This window comes from Apostichopus japonicus, chromosome 7, assembly GCF_037975245.1.
Source record: "Apostichopus japonicus isolate 1M-3 chromosome 7, ASM3797524v1, whole genome shotgun sequence".
NCBI lineage: Eukaryota > Metazoa > Echinodermata > Holothuroidea > Aspidochirotida > Stichopodidae > Apostichopus > Apostichopus japonicus.
Window position 1 is genome coordinate 811,638 of NC_092567.1, and position 14,470 is coordinate 826,107.

The window sequence follows — 14,470 nt, forward strand, 5'->3', positions numbered from 1 at the left end:
AATGGACATAGAGCACTCTGCGCCAAGATAGACGCCAACCTACTCTCTCTCTCTCTCTCTCTCTCTATATATATATATATATATATAAGATCATATCATATCTAGACAGATGAAGATATATGTATGACCAGAGTGCTATTTTGAAACGTTTACGAACTGAATGATGTATAGTCACGATAACTTACTTTTCTTGGTACTGTTGTGGAAAACTGTGCAACAGTAACTTTTGTGACATTAGTTTTCTGGTAAACATATAGATAGTACCGTACCATATTTCATTTTGCAGCAAATTCCCTGAACGAAATATTGCAATGTTCTTTGCATTACTCATTCTCTTTAAGTTGGCGTCAAAGGTTGAAAGAATTATTCTTTTGACTTATTTAGTTTCAATTTGAAATGAAGTTGTTTGGAAGTTTCTGCATAATAGTTTTGTGCATGCAATCTAGTGACAACAGCCGCTTTTGTGATGCCATCGTTGTATTCATTTATAACTCAAAGAAGCCATTTATCTACTCAGGAATCTAAGTTCGATTGTACTTTCAAATGGAAACTCCAAAAGTTTAGCTTTCGCAATCGCACCACCATTACTCTGATATAATTCCTCTAACCGGTGGAGACCCTGGAGACACGTGTTGGGCGTATGTTGCATAATTCACAAAGTTATGCAAAAATCCGTAGTCAAGCTAGCAAACAACATCAAAAATAACAAAACATACTGAATTTTGATCTTATTGGCTGAACTATTTCTTTTCATTACAATCGTCTACAATATACCAAATAAACTTTACGTAGTAGCCTTTTCAAAAAGATAGCAGTTCTCTAAACTATTACTGAAGATAAACAGATGAGAGCATTATGAAACATTGATGATGACAACAATTTTGTAATCCTGTCAGGTTAGAAGCACAGTCGATCGTTTTTCAAAAGGCCATCGTTACCAATGCGGCGACACTTGAATGCCCTTCCACTCATGAATACAAATGCTGGTTAGGAGGACACACAAATGTTCTGTTACTAAATATATCCCCAATAAGAAGACTTCTACGTTTCAAACACTAAAGTCTGATATTAGTGAATGCCCAAGTTGAATGGAAAGTCGTCGGATGCCACATTGCCATCTCAGGCTAGATTCAAACAACTCTTACCAGGGCAGTTTATCAATTATAGTGTCAATTGGAGTTTTCGGGATGAACATTTACCGAATATCGATAGATATGGACGGCTCCAGTCCATTGTTGGTTAGGTAAGTGATTACAGTCTCGGATCGATTAGCAATTGTTAATGCAGAGAGATGCGATTGATACAAAGTGCAAAAATAGATATACTGCCATGCTAAAAGTATTATTTTTTGCAGTCGTTTCTGGTTCACCGATGCAATGTTGAAGTGATCTCAAATATAGCGTAATGTATTTTACCACTCAAAACAACAACACAAACTTTTCTTCAAAGGTGTACAAACAACATTTTTCATGGGGTATATCGATTTCGACCGACGAGTTTTCTTGACCGACTACCGTGAGTCCGTGACTACCCGTAGCATTGTATTTTTATAATCATTTAAGTCATATATTCAAAGACATTTATTCACTTAATTATAAAAGTATTTTTACACAATTTCCCTACATATTAAATCACATTAACACATGTATGACTACTGGGTTTCGGGCTAATTCGGGCAGATTGTAAAAACAATATTCTAGACACCATTTTCTCTCCACCTGGGATATATTATGAAGTCGTGACAAGTAAAGTACAGCCATTAATAGACCAACACAATATCATGCGATTGAAAAAAGATATAACTGCCATACTAAACGCGTAAATAAAAAGTAGTAAATCTTGGTTAAGGTGTAATAATATGATAAAAACAAAACATCCACCACTACAAAAATTAAGCTTCTCCGAAACATAGTAAATGTACTGTATGGGTTAAGAGGAAGATAGTATATTTACAAACACACATCAGTTATATGTAGCCGTGAATTGAGTAAAATGACTATTAATCAATCATCACGATATTCAATGAACAGTATTTGGCAAGGCTTTATCGCATACCACGACAGTGCTGTATTGATAGTAGTTACTATAATGTTCTATCTTGCAACCGGGCATATCTTTGAATTTTCTACATTCAACGTACGTAAAAAGGTGGTTTTTAATGATTTTTACTTTGTTAATTTAATGTTTCTGTCACTCCAGAGTAACACTTCAAAGAATGGTTAGATCTTTCTTTACAAACCAATGAATTAACAATAAGAGTTTTGTCTCAATTGAGGAGATAATCTAATCATTTCATTCGCACTTAAATAACCATTTATTCATCCATCAATGACGCGTGAATATTGTATTAGCAATCTCTTGCAGTCAAGATATAGCGTGTTCTCAAAAGATAAATAAACATCGTACGTGTATTGTTTAAGATAATTTCAATTCAGTTAGTATATGTAAGTTATATACAGATACACGATATGAGACTCAATACACACATCCAGCTGAAATGATTGCTGCGTGGAATCTTTCGAGCATAACATTACTAGAGTATAGGATAACAATGGTTTTGTATTAGACAATGCAAGTACTCAAACTGGGGGTTTATTCATTTCGTCAGCAGAAATAAACTTCCACATAAGGTATTTTAACTTATGTGTTTTTCTTTCTATACTATTATGGATGACGCTGCTTCTTTATTCTCGCATATCAACTCTGGCAGGCATTGTTATTACGATGACTCACGAATCATTTTGCCTATGGCAAGCCAAAAGATGATCAAGACTTGAGCAAAAACTTCAGGCGGAATATCTGCCATTTGAAACAGTTTGCCAATGCAAACTACTCTATATTGTCACCTCATATCATGCTTCAAGGAATTCGCATCGGCAATATGAATAGTTCCAAACCTTCATATGACAAAACACGATAATTCTGCTTAAACTGTCAGTTCTTGCGCTTTAAGCATCACAGTACCTGAAAGCAAACTAACGTCCGAACTTATCAGAGAATAATATAGTGGGATGTTATAAACATGCTCGTTGAATAAAGCACAACATTTCAAATACTATTAATTAGCAAATCCCTCCAAACAGCCAATCACGTTTTAAGACAAGATATTTTCCAAGCAAGCAATGTATAAAGTGTTATAAAACATCTACTGTAAAAAGTAACATTTGATACCACGAACCAGCGAAAGAAATTATGAAGCGTTGATCTAACAAAGTTCCTCCTGTCCAACTAATTATGTTTTGTTTTACCATGATCATGAACGATCATTGCAAAGAATGAATCAAAGCAGTTGAATAAGAATTATGAATCGTCTGTTTATTTATATGTAAGTACATTATAACAACGATATACTTCTATTGTTCGAAATTGACAGATGTTGAAAGACATGGAACTTTGTTGCGCAACGTCGATGACAAATAAATATATTAGCAACCGGTAACCAAGACGGTAGACAGAATAAATGGATTAAATTCTATAACTGAAATTTTACATAATCTCAGAGTATAAGCAAAAGGAAGCCAAAATATGTTGTCTTATTTCACATTAACGACATGTTGATTGTTCGCTGCATAGTTGTAAGATGGTGGTACACCTTGGATGTTTGAAGTATATGGTGTTGGCTGACCATTGGTTGTGATCACTGCAGGGTACGGGGCCTGGGTATTGAATGGCTGATATGGTAGCTGGGTGGGTTGGTATGTACTCTAGAAATTTAGAATTGATGGATATCAGATGGAGTAAACTTATACATGAACATCATATCATACCATTAATCATATCATATTGTATCACTATATTACTATAATATTAAATCCTTAACTAACGACGTTTCGCGTACTGAAGGAATTCTAATATCATGTCATATTGCATATTGATAACTATATTATATAAATATATTTGGAATTTCGTTGTTTAGTGCAAATAGTTTATAAAACTGGACCTTTCTGTTAAGTAAGGACATATTTACTGCACCTTAAAACATGATAGCAATTGCTATCCAAGCTATGTGGTGTTCAGTTTGAAACTTAAGCCGGTACTGGGTATCCATTACAATTTGTTAATTTGTAGTCACGATGTAACGAACAAATCCCAGAATGATAAACGAGGGAATAACTTCATTGTTGAGTTTTCTAAAGTAACATCTTATAGATGATCATACCGATTAAAATGAAAATTAGTTTGTTACAAATAACAGAAATTATTTGACCACTATAATTACGTGAGTATATCGACTTTTATTTTTTTTAAATGTGGGTAGTTTTAAGCGACGTTAACTTTATTACATAAACAAATTACTTTTGCATTCACTTGTGTTATCGTCGTCATGTACATTAAGAAGGCAGTTTGTTCACATTCATTGAATAAGTGTTGCAAAAATGAAGATCCATAAGACGTAATACAATAATGACAATCGTTATATCACTATCAATAATAACAGCATTATATGTTTGTAGCTAAACTAAATAAATATATGTTAATATTGAAGAGATTAACTGTGTTAACACGCAGGGACGTAGCCAAAAATTTGAAATGTTGGAGTAGAATTTGAAAAGGGGCACTTCGCACAAAAAGAACATTATTACACCTAACGTAGCGCCATCATTTACAAAGAAAGTTTTGCCCGAAATGCCTCCAACGTTGCAGGAAATAAATAATAATATACAGTAAGAGCATTGAATAATGTAGCACACGAACTTTCACAGAAAAGATTGAGAAGGGTCGCTTAGCTTACTTCAACCTGAAACGAGGGCTTTAATGATATTTCCTGTTTTTAGTTAACTTTTATTTTTTCAAGGTACTGAAAGGGAGGGGACGATATCTCCTAGTTCTCCCCTGGCTACGTCCCTGGCAGCGTAATTTTTTTCCTAGGAGGGTTAGGGGCAATTATCATATATAGGCGTATCCAGGCCCTCGCGCATGCGTGTTACTCGTAAAAAGTTTATGGCAAGTAGTAGTACATACAGAGTGTGCGACGCGATTCACGGTTTGCACACATGTATACGTATATGCGTTCATGCAACAATGGAGACCTGTTCGAGTGACAATTCTTGCGCCAATCTTCAGCTGAAATCTTGCCCTAGATTAGAGGTTTTAGTTGCCCTTCATTAGGTTTATTATTTAATTGTCATTTTGTTTTTCACATTTTGTTTACAGGGTTTTTGTGTAACGTCACGTATTGATGGTAGAAAACAGTGCTCACATTTTAAAATCATGATTTCAGTGTGGAAAATGTTACCACATTTAGTAGGTAAAACTTTACACTTTTAGACAAGATCCACAGGATTTGTACATAGGGTTAAAAATGGGACTATCCATCCTGAAAAATTTCATGAAAATAAGATGTATGTCTTACTTGATGCTTGAATAAAGATTTTTGACTTCTTAATAGAAGTTACAATGAAGCTACAAAGTGCATAAAGTTGGACCACTATGATGTTTTGTAATGCACATTGACTATATTTAAGCCTTTACCTGATATAAGTTTCCATGATATTAAATCACCAGCCGATACGCAGACTATAAGTCCCCTACATAACATAACACCTCCAGAAAATTAATTGAAGTGACGATTTGATCGCGCTTTAATTATTTGCTTTTAGTATTATGTATTTCTTTAGCCCGCGTCCCAGCACTTATTTTCTTCAATTCTCACTTGGTAATCCTTGGCCAAAAAGAAAAGTGCATTACGTGTAAAACTGTACAGCGGAGATCTATTGCTTTGTACAGCGTACACAGTGCCCACGTACACCCCACACGTGTATTACAGCGATCGATGGGTAACGCGTGTCTATGAGTAACACGCATGCGCGAGGGTTTGCATACGCCTATAAATGATAATTACCCCTAACCCTCCTAGGAAAAAAATTACGCTCCCTGGCAGACGTCTAACTAAGACGTCTGCAATTCAAAACGTTATTATACATTGGTAGAAGATGTTGTATTTCTTGAGATATTAGGAAAATAAAGGTTTGTCAAATTATCACCATAACGTTCTGAGCAATGTACTGTTGTACAACATTGTCAACAAATCTAAGGAAACAGTGACCACACCTACCATTTGCTGAGGCTGATTGTTACTTCCAGGACAAACTGCAACACAGGTAAAGCTTGCTCCGATGATGGCAGCCAGTGATTGGATGGCACAGGTTACAGCCAATAAGATGTAAAACGCCAAATGAATTTTCTGCTGGTGCACGTTCACATCACTGGAGTTGTTGTAGTAGTTGTTGGAGTAGTGGTACTGTTAACAAATACGTCATGGTGACATCATAACACATGAACTTTACAATTCTTTACTACAAGTTCTTTATTTGCCCCAGAACAATGGTACGTTTGGAATGTTTTCTTAGCCTCCGATGTACTCTGAATTCAAGGTTTTGTTTTTATCAACGTATACTTCTGTGGGTAAATGATTTGTATACAAGCAACACTAAAGAAAAAGAGAATGTTTCGTTTGTTTTTACCATGTGGATTTCTTTAAATAGTAAAATTTGAAGAAAAAAAAATAGCGGTGACTTAACGTCTGTTATTTAACTATAACGGCCTTTTGCAAACAGCTAACTAGGCAACCATAGTATTTCGTCGCGTGGAGAAAATGTGGTTTGCTGTTAATGACTGCAGGTCTTAGTAGCAGTTGCAACGAATTATTGCTCAACGCTATGGGATACGAATTTTGTTTCATATATTTAGTTCACACTACATCTAAACGATGGTAATACTTACGTCGTGCTCCGTTGAACCTACGCAACCTGCCGCACCTGCTGAACTGATGAGGCCGCCAACACCAATGACTGACGCAATGATGGCCAGAATCATGTAAACAATGACCTGCAATAATAAGAACAATTCGCAACAGGGATTTTTTTTTTAAATCGGGGTAACCATGTTGAAGCCAATTCCCATTAAGAGAGGTTTTTTTTTTACGCAGAATAAAACTGGATTTTTTTTAGACGTAAATTTGTACATTTTGATGCACATGTATCATTATGTATGTGACTAGGTCTACAGGGAGGGTAGGGATAATAACTGTTTTTTATTTAGGAATTTGGTGTGATCCGTATGTTAATCGTAAGAACAACAATCTAGGCAACAAAGTAGAGATAATGTTACACGACAGTACATTGAACCGTTATGTTCCTCGATCTCAAACAAACGAATATGAGATATCAAGTTTCGAAGTGCCCCCTTTTACCCGATTGTAACTTGTAGTACCTAGTTATATTTACCTCGACAGAAGGTAGGACTAAAAACAATAATTCCGATCTGCAGATTTATTATACGCAGCTTCCATATGGACTAGACCTTTCCCTTGCGAAATTCTTGGAATAGGGTCACAACTCCCTTTGTGGTAAAACTGGATAATGCTTATATTATTCATGTGTCATAGTATTATTAATGAAATTGTAAAATATTTGTACTTAACAAAAACGATGTCCCTCACCCTTGCTTTGGAAAAAGTAGCTTTGGGATATAATCTACAGGACGAACCAAGCAGAGGCTAACATATATATAATTAGATCTGTATATCGGGATATATTTGTGAGTTGGAAGAAGATTCTTCCTTATGATAACCATATTTCATTTTTGGTCAGACTCGCTGAAACTAAAAACTCATCATGTAATATAGTTTTCCACTGTCACATATAAACAGCGTTGTATTGTTGATCTGTCACAAATAACTCACTCCGAAATGTATCGGCAGAAAGCAGAATGGGATAAACGTTTGTCCTATTTTCTATGTCATAAGACGATACTAATCATTTTTGAGATGATTATTTAGGATTTCATTTAAGGTGAGAAGCCCTTTTCCCCATTGAATGCATAGCAAAAGTGCAGATTTGTCTAATATCTACTTTCGTTTATTTGTTTATTTCGTCCAAGATATTTCTTTAAACAGGAGAAGTTGCAAATATATTACAATTTTAGGATATGTCAACAAAGACATCATATAATGCAAAAGAAAATTGTGAAAATGTTTGGTTTGAATAGATCACATGGAATACTTCTACTACTAAAAGTACTAAAACTACTACTACTACAACTACTGCTACTACTAAAACTACTACTACTACAACTACTGCTACTACTACTACTACTACTACTAATACTTCTACTACTACTACTACTACTACTACTACTACTACTACTGCTACTACTACCACTACTACTACTACCACTACTTCTACTACTACTACTATTACTACTACTACTACTTTTACTACTACTACTACTGCTACTACTGCTACTACTGCTACTACTACAACTACAAGTACTACAACTACTACTACTAATGATAATAATAGTAGTAATAATAATAATCTTCATCAACATCGTCGTCATCATCATCGTCCATCATCATCATCATCATCGTCCATCATCATCATCATCATCCATCATCATCATCATCATCATCATCATCATCATCATCATCATCATCATGTTAATCATAATAATCATAATCATTATCATAATCATATTCATAATCATAATAATTATCATCGCAGACGGGAGCTTACCATGGACTTGTGTCGCATGCTTGCTATTCCAAAACTTCCTGTGACAATGGCAAACTATGAAAAAGAGAAAACACCCGTTTATACCACATGGATTTTTAAATGTCATGGCTTTCTGATCATTTTTAGTCAAGTATAATCGTAGTTGTTCGTTTAGCTTAAAACGAGATCATATGAAACGGTCTCAGGGTTACAGTATAAACTTTATCTGCTATTGGTACAAAATGTATCGAGGTATGTCATGGTAACAATGCTTTAATATATGTAATGCTGTTTTGCCTACAAATTATCAGAAAGCCATTGCAGGAGACGTTACAGTGCAAACGCAACTAGTTGATGCAGTAACTAACGTTTTGCATGCTTTTTCAACTTATTTAAGGAAAGACCCTTTTGTTGAAAGGTTAAACAATTTCCCCCTCTCCTCCCCTCTGATGCTCATAATAATTAACCAGACGTTCTTTAGCTCTTCTGTGAATGAAGGTCGTGAATCCCATATAATGATGAACCACTTATTAATTAGAAAAACATGACATAGTTCCAAGCAAGACTTACCACGCCACCCCAGATTCCCCAACCAATATTTTCGACTCTACAGTAGTAATAATCCTGTGGTACCGCTAAGAGAACAATGGCCCAGAGTATTTCGAGAACCCCCATCACAATAATAGCACCTCCGGTAATGACGCGTACTGTCGATCCCTTCAGTGATGAGCTATTATACTGCTGTTGATTCAAGCCCGATGGTGAATTTTGCTGAAATTGTGGTTGGGGTTGAGCCATCTCGAGTAAAGGTTTGTGCTCGGCGTATTTATTGGTAAAGTGTTTATCTATTAAATGTAATCATGACAACAGTTATATTACAGTATATCACCTTATATTATACCGTGTTCCCTTTCAAATGTTGATATTAATTTTAAAATGGGTAATTGTTTGCCCCGGGAAACATATAGTGATAAACCACGTGACTTACAATCAATATTTGGATACTATAACACAGAACCTTTCTTTGGTATGAACTATTCAACTCTTCATAATCACTCGTTACAATGACAATTACTTTAACTCCAGTACTAGGAGTTCATGTTAACTTCTATTTATCGATTATTCACGGTAATTCTTGGTGATGCATGAAATTCAAGGAAGCATGGATTATGCATATAACAGTGGAAGCTTTACCAGTGAGAGATAACGTGTCAATGCGAATATCTATACATGGAATTGTGTGTTGTGACGTCATCTCCCAAAATACTTCACAAATTGAATATACCAGCATTAAATAAATTATATTAGTAAAGACGCTCCCCCTCCTAACATTGTCATGGTTTTATTTCACGTTCAGAGTCTCTCATCAATTACAGTGACTTTACTTTACAATGTGCGCCTATAGTTCTGTTATCGCAAAACAGGATCCATCCAACACAATATATATCAACTTTAACTGCGTTTTCTTGTCGGAGTGAGGCACTAAAATAAAATAATGTTACTTGCCAATGGAGAATAACGTCCACGAAATTTCATGTTCTTTTTCAACTCACAACGCTCTGAATTGTTCAAAGCGAATGCAATCGCTTTGTGCAAACGGTGTACGACATATATTTTGGAAGCTTCACAACAAGTTTGTATGCTTTCTTGTGCAACGTACAATATCTTATCAATAATGACCTCGTACGCAGGCCTACTCACAAACACACAGAACAACTCCGATGAAAACCCGTTTGCTCACAAGTTATGACAGCTCAAATAATCACTTACCATTATACTTTACATCACACGTAAATTGTTAAATCCTAGCATAGTTAAACGAAGGGAGAAAGTAGAAAGCGACATGATAATTACCTATGAAGACAGGAAAAATAAACCTGGAGATTGAACGAAATATCTCTCTGAGTACACTATACTGAGAACTACCCGTTAGGTAGTACTTGGTTTGCTAAATAACAACTATAGACCATTGAACGTCGAAACGCAATGAACAAAGCCAATTTAACCGTGACGTCAATAGCACAATGAATCCCGTGCGTATCTTTGTCTACCTTCATTTAAACTTCATTTAACCCTAAACTTCATTGAACCAGTGTTCATTCAAGCAAAGTGTATCAGTCTATGTACTTTATTAAGTGAAATACAAAGCTTGATATTCCATATTCTCCCCTGTAATGTCTATTTATAGAACATTACTCAATTTGCTGTAATTTTACTGTCTGGTATCGTATGATAAAGGCTTGAAGTCTTATAGCTTCAAACAGGAAGGATTTGTTCTAATAGTAAGGAATGGCAACAGAAAAGAAAACGTACCCAGGTAGACAATAAAAGAAAAGAAATCGTCGTTTTCATGTTTCGATCAACAATAATCATACTTTTAACAGTGATAAAATTATTGTGAAATTGTCCCCATGTTGTAACTGTGGACTGGGTACCGGTAAGAATTAACATTTGAAATTTAACAACGAGACCGTTGACATCGGTATATATGGCAAGCACATATTGTGATAGTATTTGACATTGCCATGATACCTGTGAAGGTTCCCTGTCACTTAAATGTTTCCCCTTGGAGTTGAAGCAACATTCGATCTGCATTAAATTTCACCTTCGATCTCTGTCATTTGGTTCGATGTGCCTGAGAGACACAAAAGTTCATCCCTGGGACCTTCCCACCAAGTTTGCAGAAACCGGTCCAGCCACTTGGAGGAGCTTTGGACACAAATTGTGCATTAAGTATATAATTTGACCTTTAACCACGTGACCTGGGACCTGCAACTTTAATTCCCATGGCAACCGCATATTTTGAAATTGCTTGATATTCCTATTATACTTGATCATTGACTTTTGTCATTTGGTTCGGAGGGTCTTCGAGACAAAAAAATTTACCCTGGGGTACCTTCCCACCAAGTTTGAAGCGAATCGCCCCAGCCGTTTATTACAAATTTTATGACACCAAAGTGGGCTAAAAAATTCATTTCACCTTTAACCACGTGACCTTTGACCTCGGTTTTCATGGTTTATTTTGATAGTACTTCACCGTTTTATTACATACGAAATGTCTTTTGAAAATGATATGCTTGATGAGTCTGTTGAGCATCAACCGTTTTATGATGTACTGGACTTTATTCGTTGTTCACTGTTTGCAAAGAAGTAAAGAAGTCAAAGAAATTCAAAAGGTACAGTAGTAGTATCATATGCTCACTCGACTTGTTTACAAATGGCTCACTAGCCATGGGTGCCAAATTCTGATTTTTTTTTAAACTCCCATTTTACCTGTAGTGTTTATTAGTGTGTCTTTCCCGTTCTCTTTCTTAACTCCTATTCAACGATTGTCTCATATGTGGAACATGTTTTTAGAAAATCATTACTCGAGATAGAAATACACTAGAGAGCTTCCCATAGCTTTATTTTGCCTTCATCAATAAACAACCTTTTTTTCGAGGGGGTCACATGGACCTTTTTTTTTCTTCAAAGATTTGTTAACATTAAAACAACCGGTCGTTTTGACGTTTTTTTTTACAAAAAATCGTGAGAACAGTGAAAAATTTCAATAAACTATAACTCTTTTTCGATACAACTAGCTTAGACATACAAGATATCAAATCAGGAGCCTCACGTAATTGAAAAGGTATTTAGGACATATTATCATGGCTAAATACTACAAAGAGGCGTTACCCATGAATGTATATTTTGTATTTTTAAACAGCTGTACAGTATATGTGTTATGTTTCGGGGAAGCTCAAAGTTTGTCCGAGACATTTTCCAGAGCTAATGGAACTACTGCAGACTGAAGGTGAAAAGCTAATTAGAACATGGGAAGTTGTGGTGTTCCATCCAGGATTGTAATGACTCGATAAACACTCAATTTCAACATGAGTCAGAAACCTATATTGGGGCTAAGTCCGTTTTACAGAAATGGCGGTTTCGATGACAGTACCTTAGAAACGTTTCTTTTGTTCCGTCTTCATATATTCTGGTGCTGAAGGTACATGGACAATGTGTCATTATTAAGAAAACTCTTCGTGGGACAAGTTTCATAACAGAAATGCCTATAAACAAGTCTCTGTTCGAATAATTTCATGCACAGTGTAGGCATCTCGAGATATTGGAAAGTACCATAGTGCTGCAGTACGGTTATGATATTATTTCAATTTCGCGTATAGCTTTTGTCTTAATTATGCATGATTACACTTTGATTAAGGTTTACTCGTTTATTATGGCACTTATACCTCTTTTCAATCACGTTAGTCTACCATAACCCCCCTACCATAACTCTAAATTAGACCGTGAGGTGACATAGCATCAAATGAATACTGAGGACGATATTGGCAATTTTTTTTTTCACACTGGACCATTGTAAAGACTCCAGTTTGAGTGCTTTTAATAATGATCCTTTTGCAAAATAAAATACCAAGGATTTTAATTAAATAATCATATAATTGTACACAAACACACTTAGGGCGACAAATAGATGTCGCCTTAAGTGAATCTAAGTGAATTTAACTGTGTAACAGCACTTTGGGCGACATCGCATCAAATAACACTTAGGACGACATTGGCAATTTCATGTAATTTCATCACATTGGATGATTGTTAGGACTCCAGTATGGGTACTATTTATAGTAATCCCTTTGAAATATATATTTAGCAAGGAATTAAATTAATTAATAAATTAATTACACATATACATGTAATACAATGCTATTTTGTCTCACTGGACCACTGTTAGGACTCCAGTGTGGTCTATTTATAGAAATCCCTTTGCAAAACAATATAGGAAATAATTTAACTATTTAATTGCACATATACAAGTTGTCCTATGTGAATTATCTCTTTTCACAATACTTAGGGCGACATAGCATAAAAACAACACTTAGAGCGACATTGGCAATTTAATGCAGTGGTAGTCCAAGATGTCTGCTTTGTTAATCATAAAAATCTCTTCTCATACCTTCTTAAAAGTAACAGTGAGGACAGTACTAATGTGACCATTTGGTGTAAGTATATACTGAGAATAAAAAGCTTTTAAGAGGTTCAATCCAAATCATAATAACAAATGAGGAAAAAGCATGTCTTAATGTTGATGTGACAAGGACTTACAGAACCAAAATGATGGCAAGTTCTTCTCCATTTCAAAAAATATTTAAAAATTTCTTGAATATGCAAACTCCTGTCATACCCATTAAACAGTATTCAAAGAACACAATTGTTAGAGGAGATACTAGTTAGGCTTTTTGAAAATAAAAACTTGAGAACATGCTTGAGCATAAAGTGTAAGAAAAGTAAACTGACCTTTGGATGCATGCCCAAAGGAATTTCAATGATAAAAAATGTTGAAATTCATATCGAAAATATTTCCAGGTATGTTCTTTATAAGTTGTATGAACTGGTCTTCTTAACCCACCCCTCCCCCATCCACAAGGTTTTGTTTGGGGAGGGGTGATAGTAGATCACTTTTGCATATTTTAGTGGAGCTTTGTAAGGTTTCTCAAAGAATTGCATAAAAAGTTCATGTTTTGGTCCCTACATTCACTCAAATGTCCAATGAATTCTAAAGTGGTTCTAACACCTGACGTCACACAGTCACATTCTGGAGGCAAGGGTGTCAAGGGAGCATCACTATAGACCGGGAGCCCAGAGGGTTTGGTTAGCTGGGAAGGTAACCAATTGCCTTGTACATCACAATACATTCCTGTATATGAAACAGACGACTGGCAAACCGGTGGTGGTGGGTGTGGCTGGGAGCGCAATTTTAAAGTCACCTAAAAGCTAACCTAGATCAGCTTTCATGGTAACCACATCAAAGTAAGTACAATGTGTCAGGTATGGCCCCAAGAGCAACAAATGGCCATCGCCAGTAATTATTGGTGGTGGGGTAGCCCTGCCAGTAGACCCCCAAAATGCCCATCCCCTCATTGACCTAGGTCAGCTCATGAAGTAACCAGTTAAAAACTACTGGAAAATGATTGGCAGGA

General features: G+C 35.6%; 1 protein-coding gene across 1 annotated transcript; it reads right to left on the bottom strand.

Moving 5' to 3' along the window:
- Positions 1-720: 720 nt before the first annotated feature.
- On the bottom strand, positions 721-10,515 carry LOC139970251 (uncharacterized). Its single transcript, XM_071975914.1, has 6 exons — positions 10,350-10,515; positions 9,066-9,340; positions 8,517-8,570; positions 6,724-6,828; positions 6,056-6,241; positions 721-3,704 (listed from the first exon to the last, which is right to left on the bottom strand). Exons 2-6 carry the CDS (start codon positions 9,291-9,293, stop codon positions 3,534-3,536), a joined length of 744 nt encoding a protein of 247 aa, XP_071832015.1. The 5' UTR covers positions 9,294-9,340; positions 10,350-10,515; the 3' UTR covers positions 721-3,533.
- Between the last annotated feature and the right edge of the window lie 3,955 nt (positions 10,516-14,470).

What these genes read in the sequence shown, in the direction of transcription:
- LOC139970251 (XM_071975914.1), bottom strand. Translation starts at nt 9,293, where the DNA reads ATGGCTCAACCCCAACCACAATTTCAGCAAAATTCACCATCGGGCTTG. An exon ending in GGGGAATCTGGGGTGGCGTG is followed by an intron (nt 8,571 to 9,065) that starts GTAAGTCTTGCT and finishes TCTTTTTCATAG; the next exon opens with TTTGCCATTGTCACAGGAAG. An exon ending in TAGGTTCAACGGAGCACGAC is followed by an intron (nt 6,242 to 6,723) that starts GTAAGTATTACC and finishes ATTTGTTAACAG; the next exon opens with TACCACTACTCCAACAACTA.